General features: G+C 40.1%; 1 protein-coding gene across 2 annotated transcripts in view; it reads right to left on the reverse strand.

The window, feature by feature from the left end:
• Positions 1-5,521: 5,521 nt before the first annotated feature.
• Positions 5,522-21,457, reverse strand: part of LOC149170114 (RNA-binding (RRM/RBD/RNP motifs) family protein) — a 69,365-nt gene continuing 53,429 nt past the window's right edge. The window contains exons 2-4 of one of the 2 annotated variants that reach the window (XM_089428895.1): positions 6,793-7,360; positions 6,110-6,610; positions 5,522-5,879 (exon numbers count right to left, since the gene is read on the reverse strand). In XM_089428895.1, the coding sequence (XP_089285021.1) occupies positions 5,727-5,879; positions 6,110-6,568 (612 nt within the window). In that variant the 5' untranslated portion in view covers positions 6,569-6,610; positions 6,793-7,360 and the 3' untranslated portion in view covers positions 5,522-5,726. The remainder of the gene's footprint in view (positions 5,880-6,109; positions 6,611-6,792; positions 7,361-21,457) is intronic. The other variant, XM_089428894.1, reaches the window with a different exon arrangement.

Here is a 21,457-nt window from a genome sequence, read left to right on the forward strand (position 1 = left end):
GCAAGTGTATTTTCACCAAGACATTCCCTTCACACTTTGGTGTATAAGATATGGCATAAATGTGAGCTCTCAAGCCAAACACATTAGAACTCCACGAATACAAAAAACATCAATCTGGAAATACAATCCCTCTGCCAGTGATACTCTGATTTTTATACCAATTTCCCTGCGGAAACAATAGCAATGTTACCAATTTGCAAAATTATAATCGCAACAACTACAACGCTTGTTCGTCACTCGGGTGTACATTAATCTCGGCTCCTGTAAAATGATGACACTTCTTCAGCAAACGTGACCCTCGACCCCTGATGCTTCAGCAAACTTGGACACAACAGTTCAGAGAATTCAATCCAGTAATTTTAATAGGGTTCGCCCTAGAAGAAACCCACCCCTTGCTATAGAGAATAACAACCTTATGCTGCCCACGAGAACAATGATTCATGCCATACGAGAAACTCAAATGTTGTAGTCAAGACATGCTCCTGTCTTAGCAATGAAGTATTCAATCTCTAGTCCAGACAACTCTGAGAAATTGACACCACTCGTGTCACAGCCTTGGCTTTGAATTGGCGTAGGGAGCTCAGATTTTGACTCGTCGAAGAGAAATTGAGCCATGACCCTGGAAAATTTGACCTTGACACACTCTTATCCATAGCACACATTCATGTACAACCAATGTCACTCTGTCAATTCATGCGCACAACACTCATCTCAGGCATTAACAAAATCAGTCTCTACTAACATTACCATTATCAAATACTCGTGCACCTCAATGTTTAATTAATCTCGTGCAGATTGAAAAGCATCTTTAGAAGCCACGATTCAAGTGCATAGGTTCGATCTAAGGTCGCACTCTGCTAACCATTGCGCTCAGCCACACACTCAAACGATGCATTGTCTAACTAGTCTCATACATGGAAGATTCAACCCACGCATGGTCACCAAACGGACTAACCATAAAACCTTTAAAACCCTGAATGCCAACAATCATACTTTGTCTCCATGCTATTGGAAGATTTGTGCACACCTTGAGCACAATCAAAACTCCATCGCGCACATATGCTCTAATCACACTCAGTGTGAATCACATATCGATCTTTCTACAGAGTGCCCATTCATATGCACTAGCCAGATCGCACCCAAGTGTCTAATTATGCTCAGAATCTCTCGGCATTCAACGCACAACTCATCAATATTTTCGTTGACCTCTGTCTTCAGATTCCACAGCTTTGAATAAAATCACGTTCTTCTTTCCTGAGTCTGATTAGCTATGTTCCCGCTTCCTTGTGGCTAAATAGAATGTGGTGGTCATGGACATGCGATTTGTAAATTCTCGCACCAATTATTTCAGAAGCGAATGCATGTTAACCTTTGAGTTTTTGTTGTCCAATGTGCAACACATTCTGATTCAATAACACGTCACAACCTTTTTAAACTAATTCCACCAAACAATTTCGGCTTCCACAAAAACGAATTTGGCCCTGAATACGAAATTTGCTTACCATCAATACTCATTGATCCAACCACTGATAAGATTGACTCTTAAACCCTTTGGCTAGTAGGAAAACCAGCTCTGATACCACTATAATGTCCCTTTTTTACAAAATTTTGAGAATTTTGGGATACTATAGGTGTTCCTTTTATTTTAGCCAAAATTCAACTTCAAAAATTTAAGCCATAAATAGATTGCACAATTTTAAATATGAATTATCGACAAAATGACTTCGATAAAATTGTGAAATTTTAATGTTGTTGCAATTACTGGTTATTATTCTCCTATCAAATTTGATTATTTGTCTTCTGCAATTTGTTTGTAGCAAATACTAAATAAAACACTACTACAACTTCACTAAAAATTACATAAACCGTAGGAACTCGGAAAATATTGGGCACACATACAAATAATCAACACCGATATTTTTGGACAAATGTCCCTAAAAAACCCCGGTGTGGGGAAAACTAGTTCTGCAAATGAGAATTTTTATTATTCTTCAACAAAATTTGTGATTGAAAATATTACAATTTTTTGTCATAAATTAGTGAACCTCCGAAAAATTATTTCTTTTACTTTTGCAAGTCAATTTGGCTTACTAGACACAACTTAGCCCCTCTAATCCAATTTGGCTTCCCTCTAGCTCACTGAATCGAACCACACGTGCAACCCTAGCAACACACACTCGCTAGGAAAATCAACTCAACCTCCTCTGGAATTTGATTTCTTTAGGAAAACTCAGCTTCCTCTGAGAGAATCGACTCTAGCAAATTTTACTTGCTCTGGCAACTCACCCTCTCTGAGTCAATTTGCACCACTGGAAACCCAGCCTCTCTGCAAATAAAATCGATCTCCCTCTAACTCTGAGAAAATGGAAATAGTTGTGAAGGATTTTCTTTGGAAACTCTGTCTTCGATCACTCTTGATCGGTGCCCTCACGCTATCACCGCAAACAGACTCTAATATATTCTCCAAATGCCCATCAATTTCCTCTTATAATCTCTCGTTGATTAGGCAATGACCATGATCTAATCTCAATCGATGGCTAAGAAAATCTTGACCCCATCAAATGACTTTTCTAAAAGTCACTAAAGGAAAATCAATTTACCTCAATTATTCTCGATTAATTAAGCCATTTCTCTAAGTTAAATGTAGTAAAATTAATAAATTGGTTAATTAATTCTAATTAAGCTAATTTTCCTTAGAAACTTTTTCTAGGTATTAGAAAATTGTTCCATTGTGTTCCTTAGCCTCAGACACCATCTGATACTAAAACACCTGTCCGAGCTACATAGACCATCAAAATTACTCCATAAAATACATTCAAAAACACCATAAAATTTGCAGATAGATATTGCCAACAATTTAATTAAATTTGCAAATAAACCCACAAATTATCCATCACTCAAAAACACACATGAATAATAGTAACTCAGCTTTATTTATTAACTAGAACAAGATTACATGCCAATACAACTACCGATAGCTGAGATGGCCTCCAAATAGTTGTTGCAATACTATTGTTGGCCCCCTGAATTTTACAACTGAAAGTGAAGCTCAAATTGGAGATCTGGGGGATCTCCACCCAAACCTACAGATCTGCTCGAAATTTGCTCACAACTGATATTGAGGAAGCTCCATGAGATTTATAAATGAAACATCCTCAATAGTGAGTTGGGGTTTTGTCCAACACACCAAGAAACATAAGGGTTTTTGTCCTGGGGCTCTCTGAAAGCTGAGAACCACGTTCCCAAATCTCGCAATAAAAAACTCCAAATCCAAGATGCTCAAATGACTTTCTTTCCCCCCTTTTAAAGATTTGATGGATCCCTTTCCAACAATCTAGAAGCACTTTCGTTTTTATTGTTTTATTCCCATTAGAAGCTTCGCCCTTTAATTTTATTTAAGTGACTATTTTAATTTATTTTAGTCACTTTTCATCATCCCATCCTATAGATCTCTTCACTTCGGTTCCAACAAGCTATTACACTAAGGTGTTTCTCCAAATAATCCTCGCGAAATGGCACCACCTTTAGTGTATTTAATTAAAATATGTGGATAATAACCTTGTTTTACGAGAATCATCATAATGCAATAGAACAAAGAACGAACTATGAGAAACAGACCCTAACGATGAAATATAGTGAGTGAACTCCATCAGACCCCATAAAACTCCCTCAAAACCCTTTGGGCCCACTGATCACGTAATCTCGCGCCTATGACCTAGCTTTCACCAACCCTGGAAGTCCATCCTGACCACATCATAAGGTAAACCAAAAATGGAAACATTACAAGGGTTTGAGATCAACCATGAAACACTCTATGTGAGCATGAAGTTTCATGTTTATATTTAGCCATTGATTTTTTGAATTTGTTTTGTATGGCATCCTCTTCCATCTTGTACTAGTTGGTTTCTATCTTCAACTAGCACATGCTCATAGGCTTTGATTCCTAGTCTTACCTTCATCGCATGGCATAATCCCACAACAATGTTTTATCACTTAGGTATATGAACCTGTATAAGTTTTATGACAATGGAAGCATATAAATTTGGTGGTTCCAACCCTTTTCCCTTCTACAAGCCTTGTCACATACTTCCAGAAGGGTGTTGAGCTTTCTTTGGGTTTCTATGCATCATCACTATATTTTCATTATCAGCATCCCCTTACATTTCTTCCTCCTCTCCATTTTTCCTCGTAATCACCAATATTTCAACATGCCAACATCACTATCATAATAAAAAATAGAACCAAAATGATATACCACATTGACATACTATCAAGTTCATGAATCTTAAAGAGTAACTTTCTGCCTGCAATAGAATGATGGAAATGAAGAAATGGAAGTGTAGGAGAAGAGAACATTCAAGCATTCAATATAATAATGTATTAATTTACAACACAAAAATAAATAATAAAAACAAACAAATACAGGCTTTAGAGTCTACCTATTCAGCTCTTCAATGGTGATTTATGTAATTATGGCATCCTTTAATCTCCTTTCCAAGATCTCACAAATGACAGCCTTCAATCTTCCTTCCGAGCTATCATAAATATGTTCATCAATAACTAGTAAACAGCCCACTCAAAACCCTAGCAAATATGAGTGAAAAGAGATAGAATGAGAATAAATGTAGTGAGTGAGTATTTTAATCCACCAAGGAACCTTCACCATCCCTAAACCAATCTTTTGGAACATTGTCTTGCTTCCCACAAGCAAAAAAAAAGGCCAAATCTGACTCATTGAATGGGAGCATTTTTAAAGCTCCCAAGAGTGTTCTGGGAGCATCCCCAGAGAACTTAGGGAGCACTGAGGGACCTTGTGATGGACATGCATCGACTTTGTACCAAAACTTGGTTCAAGAAATCAGAGATAAAAGATTCAGATAGCCCATTGGACATGCATCGACTTTGTACCAAAACTTGGTTCAAGATAAATCAGAGAGAAAAGATTCAGATAGCCCATTCCCTCTATTATTACTACTTCACAGTGGAAACCAAATAGAGTATCCTACTTTTACTTTGTAAGCTCACTATAATGAACAATACTGCTGCAGAAAAAGAAATTAGCTCCACTGTTCAGAAAGCCAGCACAGAAGTTTGTTTATTTAGGGTTTCTCAGAGCAGCATATGGTCAACATTTCCAACGTTCTCCTTTTTGCAAAGAAATGTGACGGTGAGACATTTAATAGAAGAAAACAATAATACGAATATGCCAAATTAATATTAGGCTTGTAACCTTCAGGAACCCACAGCATTCCAAGCAGAGGAAATTATAGGCATCCCGAATTCTTAAACAGAATTGCATTTGAATAAATGAAAGTCTGCATTTCCTGGAAATGAATAAACCACATGTACTGAAATTTAAAATTGAATTATTTTTCTTAATTTTCTTTGTAACTTCTAATAGGTTGGACTACAGAAACATGATAACTCATAATAGCAATTAACTGTTTTCAATGGAAGAGAAAATTTGTTAGTGCTATCTATATTCCAAAAACAACAAGGATATGAAATATAACAGCACAAATGTGACGGTCAAAGCACACAGCTTTATATGTTGAGGATACGATGATATTCATCCCAGGTAGAACTTGCAGGTTTATAACTTTAGAGATCCAATGTTCTTCGTATGAAAATAAACAAGAAAATCCTCCAGAGTTAAAGGAATGAATACTCTGGCACAATGCATTCCCAAACAGAAGTGATCATCACAAAGTTGCATTCTAGAATATCTAAGAATCAATCATTACAATTTTGTAATGTCGTGCTAAACGCTCTGCAGTCTTGTCATCATATAACTTCTCAATCAATTCAAATTTACTGTAATTACTTCGAAGTGACTTCTCCTGGTGCTCTGCAAGCTTTTCTTCTTCTCCTCTTTGATACTGTGAATTAGATAAGAAAAGAAAAGAAAAACTCAGTACTTTAGTAGAGTGGAACGTAAACCATGCCTGCTGTGTATAAAATTCAAACTAAACGTTCTCCCCTAAAAAATGCTGTCAAAATACATTCCTAAAAACCCAATAGATTAATCAACATTAATATTCCATTTCTCAATATTCCTAGCCTGTAGAGGGCAATTACAAATAGAAATCAACAAATAGCACAGTCATACGTCTAGTAAAAATGAAGCTTCGGCTGCATGTTTCTTGACAAGTTGTTTCAACTTCAAAGCAACTCCCCAATCTGGATCATTAGATTCTATCCAGTAGCACTGTATTCTTCTCCCAGGGGGTGCTGGACGGTCAGGAAACATCTCAGCTACTGCTGCTCTGGCCCTAACTGGTCTGGGCATACCTGCAATCATGAATGCGTTGCAATTGATCTCTCTCACTGTGTTCTCAGCCTGTCGCTCATTTTGCATTTCCACCAAGGCACTCACAGCAGCGTTCTTTGGATCCAGATAATTTGGAAAAATTTGGGCAGAAGTGACCACACCAAATTGTCCAAGTGCTGTCTTGAGGATTGGTATTGTGACCATTGGTGAAAGACTGTCAAGATAAACCGTGCGTTTCAACTTCTCTTCAAAATCAGCACACTCTTTTTGCTGTTGAGTAGTTGAAGACCGTTCCATAATTACTTGAGAAAAAGAAAATTGCCAAGCTACTAATTATCCCTGCAATGTGAAAAAAGAAACAATATTAAAGATGCTTCTCAGAGCACGAATCAAGACGGTAAATAATTTCATAATGATCACAGCAACATGAAAAAAAAATGAACAGAAGTTCATGAGATTGAGTTTTAATGTGTAACCACACTCCCACCCCAGACATTATCTCAGGCAGTGGATGGTGTTACCTGCGTGCTTTAACCTGAGCCCCAAAGCTTGTTATGAAGATGGGGTTACAAAATGCCTTCAACTCAAGTCTGTGGAATTGGATTCTGACATCACCATCATACTCAACTCACCAAGAGCTTTTTGGTGATATAAATTTTATCCCAATCTGAGTCCTAGATCTAAATTTATGCTCAATCATAGATCAGCCTATCAAAAGAGGACATGTCTTCACAATGGCCACGTGGCGCCCACATAGCCTCTACCTAACCTCAAAGAGACCCTAATAGGTCATCAGTGGAGCTCACTGTGCCAAGTCCACACCAAGCCAGCTCGACCGCTCATTCGTACTATTGCCCGTGGCATTTAACAAATAACCCAAGACTGGGCAATGGACAATGACAAGGTTCTATTTCAAAACCGGTTGGATTGGCCCCACTCCACCAATGCACTCATATCGCATTCACAACGAACAAGATCACAACGGCGACAGGGTTCCGCATTGGAACCACGGCTGGGTCTGCCTAACCCTTGTCGGCACACCCGTTATCATAGTATTTAAAACCAGAACCAGTGACCAACCTGGTCCACCTATCAGACCGATTTTTGAACCAGAACCAGTGAAAAACTGGAATGGTCAGATCTCAATGAACCAGTCTTTTAAAAAATACATGAAATAATTAACTTTTAAAGAAAAAATTATTTGCAATATTTAAAACCGTGATTCCAAACCAATAGAGATAAAATATGCAAAGTTTTCCCATCTATATACCATGTAAAGATGAATATATCAAAATGACACCGAGTGCAATACATATCAGCAACAAAATACATAATCAATGAGGCTCCAAATGCCCTCTAGAGTCCAAAAACAATGCAACAAGGTATGGGGCCATTGGCCTACTACAAGTCTATTGTTACACTACTCCGTCTCTCTCCCAAAACTCTTTGTTGTTACACGACTCCGTCTCTCTCCCGAAACTCTTTGTTGTTACACTACTCTAGCAAAAACTAAGCACTCTCCAAGCTCACAATGAAGCCCACAAAAACACCAAATGAGATGTGTGAGGCAAATGAGAAGCAAGGACTACTTTAAAAGGCTTGGAGAGGTTGAGGGAAACAACCCCTAGTTTCCCACAAAACCACTCAGGCGTGCCCAAAAAAATTGTACATGACTCCACTGGTTTGTGACGAAACCAGTTGATTTGGTACCAAACTAGCCAGTTTATGACCGATTTGGTACCAAAATGGGGTCTGCCTAGGCTCAAACCAGGTTCATTGGTCGAGTTAACTTCCAAACTTAATGAACCATCCGTTTGACCAATTAGCAGTTCAACCCAACCAGTTTTAAATGCTATGCCCATTATATGTTACTACACTTGCAATAGTCTACAGTGGCGAGCGATGAGGCAAAGTTTTGATACTTCGTGTTCCACTCCATACTCTCATCTATTTCGTCATTTGATTAGTATTCGACCACATGTATCAACCTCTGAATTCTGTGCGCCCACAATCTTACAGTCGATGGCCAATGTCAATCCCAATAACATATACACATAAAAGAACTAGTCGGTTGGGTCTTATAAAGTAGGAAAGGGCGATACCTCACACCTAGCTTCCGGAGGTTTATGGCCCAAAAAGCCCGAGGCTTGAGCCTCAATTATGTCCTCATTATAGCCGTTGGAAAAATTGTCATTCATGTCAAAGGTTGAATGGCCATCATTTGTTTAATGATTTGCGTGCACAAATAAAGTGAACTTTGTTGCTAGGACCTCCTAGTTTGGTAGCCCTTGTCTTACCATTTTGATTGATAGGTGCCCCATTTTGTGGGTCCTCCTAGTTGGAAAGCTATTAACTTCTGAAGTTTGATGCCCCAAATGAATGGGTTGCACTAGATCATGCCCCATTATATTCATGGCTTTAATATTATAATTTTGCCCCTAGAAGGAGGTCAATCTAAATTTCAAATTGTCCTAAATTCAGTATCAAAGTTAGCCTTTAAAGGAGAATTTACGAAAGTCACAAATTTGATATTTCAAAGTGTTTTAAGGCTCCTTTTACAAGTCGACCATAATTCCTTCAAGTCGGCTCCAAATTAGCCATGGCTTTTCAAAAGAAAAATTTTATTTTGACTCAGGTCCGCCCCAATATAAGGCCCCCTCCAAACACACACATATGTATATATATATCCCTCACGTGGCAAATCAAAAGGAAGGAATTTGGTGATCTCTCTGAAATTGAAGGAGCAATCCAAGGCAAATCAAGGGAAATTTTGAGGCTAGTACTTCGTTGAAGATCTGTGGAGGAGGCCGAAATTCAAGAAGTGTCTTTTTCTGTGTAAAGTCTTGAACAAGACCGTTTTGATTGGGCTCATCTGTGATCCAATTCGACCTCTTTGAGGCAAGGTTAAAAGCAAATTTCAAAAAGCATGTTTTCAGGTCCCTCTTAAGGATTATTTTAACAAATTTTGTGACTCTCTAAGGCATCTGCAACCCCCGTCTGAGGCCCATTTCGGACCTCTTCCTAAGGCTGATCACGGTCTTGTTTTGGGCAAGTATGAGGCTCCTTCTCAGCCCATCTGTGGCAGCAATTTTGGCCTGTTATGAGGCCCTAATTCAAACCTGTACAGACCCTGAGGCATCCGAAATTGCTTAAGGCAAAGATTCTTGTGGAAGACTGAAATTAAGGTTCTTCATCTAAGGTTTTAAAGTAGCAAAGGTCCTAATTTGTGAGGCTTGCTAACCAAAAGACAATTGAGGCATAATTGTATCTTTTATTGTTGAGTGGAGTAGTCCTCTAGTAGCTGATCTGATTCTTTTAAGCTTCTCTTTGTAATAATACAAGGATGTTAATGCAAGTTTTGAAGAAGGTTGAAGCATTTCTTTGATGCCTGTAAACAGACTTTTGTAGCAGACCTTGATATTCTGGAACAGACTTTTGAAGCAGACCTTGATATTCTGGAGCAGACTTTTGTAGCAGACATTTGGTACTTGTCTCCATATTCTTGAGAATACTTTGATATTGATTTTGAAGGAAATATTGAGCAGGAAGCAGTCTTTGTTGAAGTCTTGAAGCAAGTTGTGAAGGGCAGTGTAAGGGCATATGTTGTATTGATCTACGATATGAAATTTACTTTTGCAGTGATCGTGAATTGTTGTAAATGGGTCATTGTCCCTGGTACGAGAGCCCAAGAGTTTTGATTTATCTTTTATTATAAAGGCTGACAGGGTGGTGCTAGGGAAGGAAGTTGTAGCTTCCTTCAAGAAGTTGTCGCCTCCTTCCAGTGGGAGATGGTAAATCTTGGGGTTGTAGCCCTTCCATTTGTAGCTCGTAAATCTAGAAGTTGTAGCTTCCATTGTCATATATATATCTATATATATATATATATGAATGAGAAATCTATAGGGCTACAATTAGGATGATTTCTCTTAAACTTGATAACCGCTTGTGATGTCTTTTTTACTTTTTCTTACTTATTAGCTTCTCTTATTAGTATGTTGTTCTTATCATCAAACAGCGACCAAAACAAGAAAATCAACACTACACAAGAACACAAGATATAGGCTACAAGCCAGGGCCAAAATCTCTCCACTTGAAAGGAAAACCCACAAATCTCTTATCTTCTTATAGATTCTTCAAATGACGAATTCCATGACCTTTAGACCACGACTAATACCCTTCCAAGACCAAGTCTGACCTTCTTGATGATGTGCTTCCTTTGTCCAAGTCAAACCCAGTCAAATCTCTTCCAGCTGCACAACTTCGACCCCCAGCGACAGAATTTCAGCCTTTACTGCAGGTCTGAATTTTTCGGCCCCTGCAACAATTGTTGCTTCCAAACGTGTGAGCAAATCTAGGGCTTCCAAGCCTTCCTTTGACCTCCACTTGAGTTTTTCCTTCATCTAGGTCTTGTAGGTGACCTAATACACCTTCTTTCTGCAATTTCTTTAACTTCAATCTTGCAGCAACAAAACCCTATCCTTCCTCCTTCGCACGTCTAAGAGAGAGAGAGAAATAACCCAAAAACTTGTCCTTCGTCCTTCTTCCTTCTTCGTTGACCTTCTTTTGCTCTTCCTTCGCTTGAATGATGAGAGGATGAGTGAGTGTCCATAGGCGGTAGAGTTCCCTCCTATATTTAGGCTTCCATGGAGGACGACATGCCCTAAATTGACGCTGACTTCTTAGCTGTCAGGCCAACTTGGTCTTGGAGGGTATCTTGCCTCTTTTAAATACAAAAATAATTATTTTCACAAGTTGAAATGTGCCCAATGGGGTCTTCTTCATATGACAATGACTCTTGAGTCTTGACTTCTTGACCCTAAGACAAACCCTTGAAGCACTCAATAGGTGCTTGACCTCTAAATAAAATGTCCTTGAGCGTGAAACCTATGCTACAAAAATAACAACAATAATTTTTCTTTCATTTTACAATATACAAGAATCAAAAGTCCATTTCATATTTATGAAGACCAAACCTAGTTATACATTTCAAACTGAAGATATCTCATTAGAAAAATCGGATTGGTAAGCCATCTCATAAGCTATCAATTCAATGTATCTCTTTGCATCATACCAGCTAGCATTGTCACATAGCAAGGCCTTGACTAATGGTTGTATCTCTCCACAAGATCAGAGCACAATGTTGGCGAGACCAATTACTAATAAACAACGTCGTCATTGTCTCTCAAGGCACCAAGTGTTCATAGGGTATGTCCTTTTAGAACAATTCCTATCTTGAAATAACACATCCTCAAGGAATTTGCTCTTCGACTACTCTTATCTTCGATGCACTACCACAAACTCAAAGAGTATCAAAAACCAGATGCTTACCCAATCTTCCATTCTTTCTTCACAAAGTGAAGACAAGAATGATGTGTCTAACTCTTCCTCTCAACTAGGGAGGACATATCAACCAAGCCAAGCGTATCTTTCAAATACACAAGCTTCTTATTAGGAAGAGATTTTGTCAAGATGTCAGCTATCTGCTCATCAGTGGAGATATGTTGTAGTTGCAACACTCCATCTTGCACCAGTTTTCATATATAGTGATACTTGTTACTTATGTGCTTTGTTTTTCCATGGAACATTGGGTCTTCAAACACCCTTATACAACTGGTGTTGTCACAACGTATCACTGTAGGGTCCATCGATCCTTCAAATAGATCGGATAGCATCTTCCTCAACCAAACAACTTCTCTGCTTACTTCACAAGCTGCAATATATTCAGCCTTAGCACTACTCAAAGCAACCAATTCTTGCGTTCTACTCATCCAGGATCTCAAGGAGGATCCCAAACTAAAACATCCTCCACTAGTGCTTCTCCCATCCATCTCACTGCCTCCCCAGTTGGAATTTGTATATCCAATCAAGTGGACATCATTCCCCTTATCATACTTCAAGCAGTAGTGGATTGTTCCTTGTAGATATCTCAGTATATGCTTGGTTGTTATCCAATGATCATGCTTGGGCTCTACCTGGAACTGACTGAGAACATTCACTGCAAAACAAATATCTGGTTGAGTATTTACCAAATACATTAGTGAGCCAATCAATTGTCTATACCTTGTCGGATCCACAAGGCTTGATTCAGAACTTCTTAGCCTCTTCAAATTTGTGACCATAGGGGTTGTCATAGGTTTGCAATCCATCATGTCAAACCTTTTCAGCATTTTGATCACATATTTTCCTTGACCTAGATATATCTCATCAGGTCCTTGCCACACTTCCAACCCCAAATAATAGTGCATCAGCCCTAGATCCTTCATATCGAATTATGTTGTCAGTTGCTTCTTACATTCTTGAATACGACCTTCTACACCTGTCATGAGAAGATCATCCACATATAGAAGAATGATTATGAGCTCATCCTTCACAACCTTGATATAGAGATTTAGATCAGCAGAAATCTTTGAGAAGCCCAATCTTTGTAGGTATGCATCCATCCTTGTATACCATGCCCTTGAAGCTTGCTTAAGGCCATAAAGTGACTTCTTCAATCTACAGACATAGGTCTCTCTATCTTTTACTTCAAATCCCAAGGGTTGTTCTATATAGACTTCTTCATCGATAATGCCATTCAGGAATGTTGTCTTGATATCCATTTGATGGATGTTCCATCCCATCAATGTTGCAAAAGAGACCGATGAATGTATAGCTGTATACCTTGTTGTAGGTGAAAATGTCTCTTCATAATCGATGCCTTCCTATTGGGAGAAGCCCCTAGCCACAAAGGTTACCTTATATTTATCAATACTTCCATCTGCTGCATGTTTAATCTTATAGAGCCACTTGGAGGTTACCACAGATTTGTCTTCAGGCCTAGGTACGATCTCCCAAACTTCATTCTTCATTATTGATTGATATTCTTGTTCATGGCATCTTTTCATTCTTGATGTTTGATAGCCTCTTCAAAGATGGATGGTTCTGCTTCTATTAACTTCGTCATATAGGTTGCATACAATGAGTATCTTTTGGGCTTCTTACTTTCCCTGAATGTGACTATGGTTGCTCCATGACCTTCTACATCTAGAAGAGTAGACTTCAACCAATTTGGTCTCTTTAAATATTGGAAGTTCTTCATCATCAGAGTCCACCAAGAGGCCCTTTGATTTCTTGAATGCAATACTTTCATGAAAGATCACATCTTGGCTTACTTCTATTCGGTGTCCTTCCTTTATGTAGATCATATATGCCTTTGATGTGTTGCTATAGCCAACAAATATTCCCTTCATGCTTGTAGGATCCAACTTTTTCTTTTACCTTTCAAAATGTGAATATAGACAGGACAGCCAAATATTCGGAGATGGTCTACACTTGGTTTCTTCCCAGTGAATGCTTCCTCGAGAGTCATGTTGTCTAGTGATCTGTGAGGACTTCGATTTTGAATATACAAAACAGTTTTTGTTGCTTCACTCCATAGAAATTTAGGCAAGTCTTGATCATGTAACATGGCTCTTACACTTTACTCAATTAATTGATTCTTTCGTTCAGCAACTCCATTTTGTTCAAGATTATATGGGACTATCAACTCCCTCTTAATCCCAGCCTCCTTACAGAAAGCTATGAGTTCCTGTGATGTATACTCTCCTCCATTATAAGATCTTAGTACCTTTATCCTCCTTTCTGTAAGGTTATCTACTTCATCTTTGAACTCTTGAAATTTGTCGAATACTTCATCCTTGGATTTCAGCAAATATATCCAAGTTTTCCTTAAGTGGTCATTAATGAACGTTACATAATATTGATGACCTCCAAGAGACTTTGTAGACATAGAACCATAGACATGAGAATGAATGAGATCCAGGACTTCTTTTGACCTTGAAGCATTGCTTCCAAATGGTCTCTTAAGATCCTTCATGATCTTCCTTGACTTCAAGGGTGCCATTCACCATTGAATTTAGAGTTGGTAAGATTTTGTAGTGAAGGTGTCCAAACCTTCGATGTCAAAGTTCACAGGGACTTACTCAATGTGAACCAAAGCTTGAGAGAGAGGAGTCATCAATCTATATAGTATTCCTTCACGAATCCCAGTTATCTTTGCATTTTCGATGCTAGATCTTTTATCCCATATTACAACCTTTACATCTACAAAAGCGACTCTATCTCCCTTATCTTCTAAATATGAAATAGAAAGTAGATTCTTTTGCAAACTTGAAACAAATAGGATGTTGTTGAGATGAATATTCGCTCCATTCTCTAGCTCCAACGAGGTTGGTCCAATTCCTCTTACAAGATAGCTTTTCTTGTCACCAAGTTCAACAGAGTAGGAATATTTTCCTCTTGATAAGGTCTTTAGTTGCTTGTGCTCACATGTTATATGCCTTGATGCTCCAATGTTGATTAACAAAATATTCTCATCCTCAAATGTGCCTGTAAGTGCTGAGAATAATCCTTTGTCCTTTGTAGAAGTCTTGGTCATACTATTCTTGATGGATAATAGGAGATTCCATAATGCCTTGATACTTTGTTTGAGATGACTTGCTACCATAGAACATTGCTTCAAAGATTTCTTCAAGGATGTAGTGATCTTCATCATGCCCTTAGCCAACCTTAGCTCTGATACCATGTTGAGAAATCTATAGGGCTACAATTAGGATGATTTCTCTTAAACTTGATAACTGCTTGTGATGTCTTTTTACTTTTTCTTACTTATTAGCTTCTTCTCTTATTATTATGTTGTTCTTATCATCAAACAACTACCAAAACAAGAAGATCAACAATACACAAGAACACAGGATATAGGTTGCAAGCCAGGGCCAAAACCTCTCCACTTGAGAGGAAAACCCACAAATATTTTCTCTTCTTATAGATTCTTCAAATGACAAATTCTAAGACCTCTAGACCAAGACCAATACCCTTCCAAGACCAAGTCTGACCTTCTTGATGATGTGCTTCCTTTGTCCATGTCAAAACCAGTCAAATCTCTTCCACTACAAAACTTCGCCCCCCAACTACACAATTTCGGCCTCTACTGTAGGTCTGAAAAATTCAGCCCCTACAATAGTTGTTGCTTCCACAAGTGTGAGCAAATCTAGAGCTTCCAAGGCTTCCTTTGACCTTCGCTTGAGTTCTTCTTCTAGGGCTTGTAGGTGACCTAATGCACCTTCCTTTGACCTTCTTTCTACAATTTCTTCAACTTTGATCTTGCAACACCCTAGCCCTTCCTCCTTCGCACGTGTGAGAGAGAGATAGAAATAACCCAAACACTTGTCCTTCGTCGTTCTTCCTTCTTTGCTAGCCTTCTTCTGCTCTTCCTTCGCTTCAATGATGAGAGGATGAGTGAGTGGCCATACGAGGTTGAGTTCCCTCCTATATATAGGCTTCCAAGGAAGACAACATGCCCTAATTGAGGTTGACTTCGGAAGGTATCTTGACTCTTTTAAATACAAAAATAATTTTTTTTACAAGTTACAATGTGCTCAATCGGGTCTTCTTCATATGACAATGACTCTTTAACGTCTTGACCCTAGGACAAACCCTAGAAGTACTCAACGGGTGCTTGACCTCTAAATAAAATGACCTTGAGCATGAAACCCATGCTACAAAAATAACAATAATAAATTTTCTTTTATTTTACAATATACAATAATCAAAAGTACATTTCATAATTATGAAAACCGAACCTAGTGACACATTTCAACAATATATATATATATATATATATATATATATATATTCCTTTGATGTGATGTTAATTGTTAATGCTTTTTTATACTAAATTGTAAAGAAAAATGAAATATGAATTCACCCCCTCTCGTTATTTCCAACATTTGGTTATCAGAGCAAGTTACCCTCTAACAATCTAATCGCTAAAGGGAAGCTCACGAGTGATATGGAAAATTGAAATGGATGGCATCTCTTCAAGAACAATTACAGTGCTTGATGAAAATGATTATGCACTATGGAGCAATTGCAAGGAAACCTACTTGAAAGCTTTAGGAGTGGATGTTTGGCTCTCCATCGTAAATGGCTACAAAGTTCCTAAAAATCCTCCAACTGATCTTGATGAGAAGAAGTTGTTTAGCTGCAATTCAAAATCTCTTCATACCATCATGGGTGGATTGTCAAGAACCATTAAGTCGAAGGTGATGTCCTGCACCACAACGAAAGAAGTTTGTGATAAACTTAAAACTCTGTATGAAGGTGATGATAAGGTAAAGCAAGTCAAACTTCAAAAGTATAAAGCTCAATTGAAAATCTGAAAATGGATGGAAAAAAAAAGATATTGCGACTTACTTTGTGATAGCCTCTTTGGGCAAATTCCCCTCTTATATACATTGTACATATTTCATGTATTTTGATTATAAATTAAAAATGCCTGGGAATTGGAACACAGATTCTAGAATTTGAGGGAGCAGATTGTAAAAATTTCTGTTTTCCCACCCCGGTTTTCAGTTTCACCTTATTTCTCCCATGTAGTTAAATGCCCATTCCCATAACCATACATTTAACAGACTGGAAAAAATAAATATGGCTGAAAACACAAATTCTGGAAATTTTTCAGAATGCTGGAAATTGCAGAAATAAAAATCAGCAATTAAAAACAGCCATTAAAACACTGATATTTTTGGTCAACTTGACCCTGGAAAAACCCCCTACAACTCTTGGGGAAAACCAGTTTGAGAGCTCTTCTTTATTTCTGAAAATTGTCTTTTTACAGTGAGAATTATTCAGCAAAAAATCAGCAAGCAAATTTACAACTTATCTCCTTTCCCGTGCCTCACAGCAATCTGGAAATTACAGCAAACAGGACAGCAATAAATGCTGTACGACCTCCATTTTGTGTGCAGAAAAATCAGCAAACTGCTCCTCGATTTTTGTGCAAAAATCTGCCTTTCACTATGTGCTGAATCAGCTGTACAAATCTGCTCAACTGTTGCCTTGGAATGTGTGCCAAGCTGCTGTCTCCTTCTCCTCCCTGCTCAGAAATCTCTCTTGCTCTCTTGCTCTCCTTCTCCCAATCTGCTCATGAAAGAATGAATGACATTTTCCTCCTTTTCCTCCTTTAATATAACTCCAAGTGACTTTTGGGTGATCCAAGTGACTTTTGGGTGATCTCTAAATCGAATGGCTGAAATAGATTTAGATCAATGGTTGAGATTAAATGCTCATTTAAATCTCACTTTCTATTTTTTAATTCACCCCACTTTAATAAAGACCCACTTAGTCATTTATTTCCAAAGTCACTTTTCCTTTCTAATTTTTCATTGACTTTATAAAAGTCACTTTAAAATTAGACTTAATAACTTTATCACTTAAAGTCACTTTTAAATTAGATTTAACTTTATAAAATTATAAAGTCACTTTAGGAGAAAAATTAAATTCTTTTGGACACTTTTCCCTAGGCCAAAGATCAAAGCCTAAGGGAACCACCTGTCCTCCAGTACCAAATTTCAACACTCCCTCTTACCGAGGAAGGTGTTCCTCACCACACCCATCTTGTCTCTGAAGTAGACATGCTTGCCCCGTGGTAAGGCTTTGGTAAGGATATCTGCAACCTGCTCATCAGTGGAAATATACTCAAGCTTCACAGCTCCCTTCTGAACATAGTCTCTGATGAAATGATATCTGATCCCGATATGCTTTGACCTGTCATGAAATACTGGATTCTCCGTGAGTTTAATGCAACTCTGATTATCACAGTAAATCACTGAAGGTCTCAACGGCTGACCAAATAAGCCAAACAACATCTTGCGAAGCCAGATAGCCTCACAACTAGCTAGACTGGCTGCCATATACTCTGCTTCCGCTGAACTCAGTGCTACTGACTGCTGCTTCCGGCTGAACCATGACACTACTGCTGAACCCAACCCAAAACAACACCCTGAAGTGCTCTTCCTATCAGAAGCACAACCTGCCCAATCAGAATCAGTGTATCCTGCCAATCTCACTCCATCTCCCTGCCTGTAGTCCAGACCATAATCCACTGTCCCCTGCAAGTACCGCAAAATGTGTTTTGCAGCCACCCAGTGAACCTTCCTAGGCTCACACATAAACTGACTCATCGTGTTGACTGCAAAACAGATATCTGGTCTAGTGTTGACCAAATACATCAAGGAACCAATCAGCTGCCTGTACAATGTGGGATCCACCAACTCGGAATCCGAAGCATGAAGCTTCTTCCAGTTGGTGATCATCGGTGTCGACATGGGTCTACAATCCTCCATGTGGAATCTGCTAAGGATGTCCACAATATACTTCCCCTGCCCCAGGAAGAAATGCCCCTCCTCCTGCCACACCTCCAAACCCAAAAAGTAATGCATCAAGCCGATGTCCTTCATCTCAAACTCCGCCGCAAGATCTCTCTTGCAGTGCTCTATGAGTCTCTCTGCACCTGTAATGATCAAGTCATCCACATACAACACCAGAATGAGAGGCTCCTCACCAATCACAATAAAGTAAAGGTTCGGATCTGCCTCACTCTTTGTGAAACCCATCCCCTGCAAGTATGCATCTATCCTGGAGTACCAAGCTCTGGGAGCTTGCTTCAGGCCATAAAGGGCCTTCTTCAATCTGCACACATGGGACTCCTTCCCATGCACCTCAAAGCCCTGTGGCTGCTCAATGTACACCTCCTCCTGTATGAAGCCATTGAGAAATGCGGTCTTCACATCCATCTGGTGGATCTTCCAATCCATCTCTGTTGCTATCGATATAATGGAGCGGATCGAAGTATATCGAGCCACGGGAGCGAAGGTCTCCTCATAATCAACTCCCTCTACCTGGGAGAACCCTCTAGCCACAAACCTCGCTTTGAATTTCTCAATGCTGCCATCTGCAGCATGCTTTACCTTGTAAAGCCATCTGGAAGTAACCACGGATTTGCCCTCAGGCCTCGGCACCACCTCCCAAACATCATTCTTCATGATAGAATAATACTCCTCCTGCATGGCCTCTCTCCAGACCTGCTGGCTAGCTGCCTCCTCATAGCTAGAAGGCTTAGAGTCAAGGATGCTGGTAACCATCGCCATATAGCTACAGAACCTCTCAGGTGGTCTACTCTCTCTGACCGGCCTCTTCGGCTCAGCAACAGATGTGGCATCTCTCAAGGTGTCCTGAAGCCACTTGGGCTTCCTCTTCCCTGAGCATGCTTCTCCCATAGGAGAATGAAACTCCTCCTCCTCATCACCATCAGTAGCCTGAACTCCTGACTGTCTGTCTGCTGTCCTCCTGCCTGCACCTGAACCTGTAGAAGCTGAGGTACCGTGTGAACTGTCCATCAGTGGACTCCCTAGTGAACTGCTCTGTGAACTGCTCTGCATGCTGCCCGGAGCACCACCCCTCTGGCTCGGCGAGCCACTGCTCACTGATGGACCTGACATCCTCATAGATGTACCTCCGGATCCTCCTGATCCCTGCCCACTGGATCCTTGCGACTGACTCAACTGCTGCTGAGGGTCTGGCTGATCCAGATACTCTAACTCCCGTGACCTCCTAAAGGCCCTGTCCTCCTCGAACTTCACATCCCGTCTGACAACAACTCTCCTCTGTGCAGGAATGTAAATCCGAAAGGCCTTTGAGGTCTCACTGTAGCCCACAAAGATACCCTTCTTTGCGGTGGGCTCTAGTTTGGTCCTCTCCTCCTTGGGTATATAGGAGTATGTAATGCATCCAAAGATATGAAGATGACCAAGATCAGGTTTCTTCCCAGAGAAAGCCTCCTCAGGAGTCATGTGCCCCAAGGCACGATGCGGACTCCTGTTCTGCAAGTAAACAGCTGTGTTGCAGGCCTCTGCCCACAAGAACAATGGCAACCCCTGATCATGTATCATGGCTTTGGCAGCCCCTATGATGGATCTGTTCTTCCTCTTTGCAACTCCGTTCTGCTGGGGGTTGTAAGGAACAGTAAACTCCCTCCTAATGCCTGCCTCCGCACAATAGTCAACAAACTCTCCAAGGGTGTACTCTCCTCCATTGTCCGACCTCAAGGACTTGATCTTTCGACCTGTCTGAGTCTCCACAAGAGCTCTGAACTCCTGAAACCGCTTGAAGACCTCACTCTTGGTCTTCAAAAAATAAATCCAGGTCCTCCTGGAGTGATCATCAATGAATAACACATAGTACTCATATCCACTCAAGGAAACATGAGACATCCGACTGCTCACATCGGAATGAATCAAATCAAGTATCCCCGTCGCTCTGCTGTCACTGCTGGGAAAAGGGGATTTGGCAAACTTGCCCATCACACAACCTCTGCAAGTATCAAAGTGATCAGTACTGAAAGCTGGCACACCTGTAGTGATCTCCCGCAATGTCCTCAAGGCTCCATGATACATGTGTCCCATCCTGCGGTGCCAAATCTCACACAGCTCAGAACTGCTAGCTCTGCTGTCGGTACTATTGCTCAATGCCAAAAGGGGCTGGAATGCAAACTTGTACACCTTTGCATGGCGTACACCTATCACTCTAGCTGAATCAGCTGGAGCGTCCCTGGGATACATCAACACCTGTCCTCCCCTGAACAGTACCTCATATCCTCTGTTCTCCAAAGCTGAGACGGATATGAGGTTCTTCCTCATCCCTGGCACATAAAGAACCTCTGACACCTTCAAGGGAGGTTTGGACTCCCTCTGAAATGTCACTATCCCCACCCCGACTGCTCTAACAACTCTGTCATCACCGAGTACTACCTCAATATCAATGCCACTCTCTGAAAGCTCTGAGAAGTACTCACGGACTCCTGTCATGTGACGTGAAGCCCCACTGTCCACATACCAGATACCTGTAGATGCTCCGCTAATCGAGGGAAAAGCATGCTCCCTCTGAACCTGTGTGGCAGGTGATCCTGCACTAGAGGACTCACACGTAGTGAACGCAAACTCTCGGTCAAAACGACCAGCAAAGTCCTCAATCTCTGCTGAAGCTGCCACGTCCTGGTTCTTCCCCTTCTTCTTCTTCTTCTCCGGACACACAACTGCATAGTGTCCCATCTTTTGACAATTCCAACACTTCACCTTGGAATAGTCCTTCTGTGAGTTACCCTGTTTACCTTTACCTTTGCCTTTGCCCCCACCACTGCTTGTGGAAGCCTGCTTCTTCCCTTTGCCTTTCTTGCCTCCTGCCACCAGTGCTACGTCCTCATCCTGCTCAACTGGCTTGGCTGCCCCAAGCTGTCCTTTCCTGATCTCTGTCTGAATACAATCATCCCAAAACCTCTCCCATGTGGGAAGGGTCTCACGTGCACAAACC

This window comes from Pinus tabuliformis, chromosome 4_2, assembly GCF_031772625.1.
Source record: "Pinus tabuliformis cultivar Carrire ecotype Pingquan chromosome 4_2, CPIR1, whole genome shotgun sequence".
Classification (NCBI taxonomy): Eukaryota; Viridiplantae; Streptophyta; class Pinopsida; order Pinales; family Pinaceae; genus Pinus; species Pinus tabuliformis.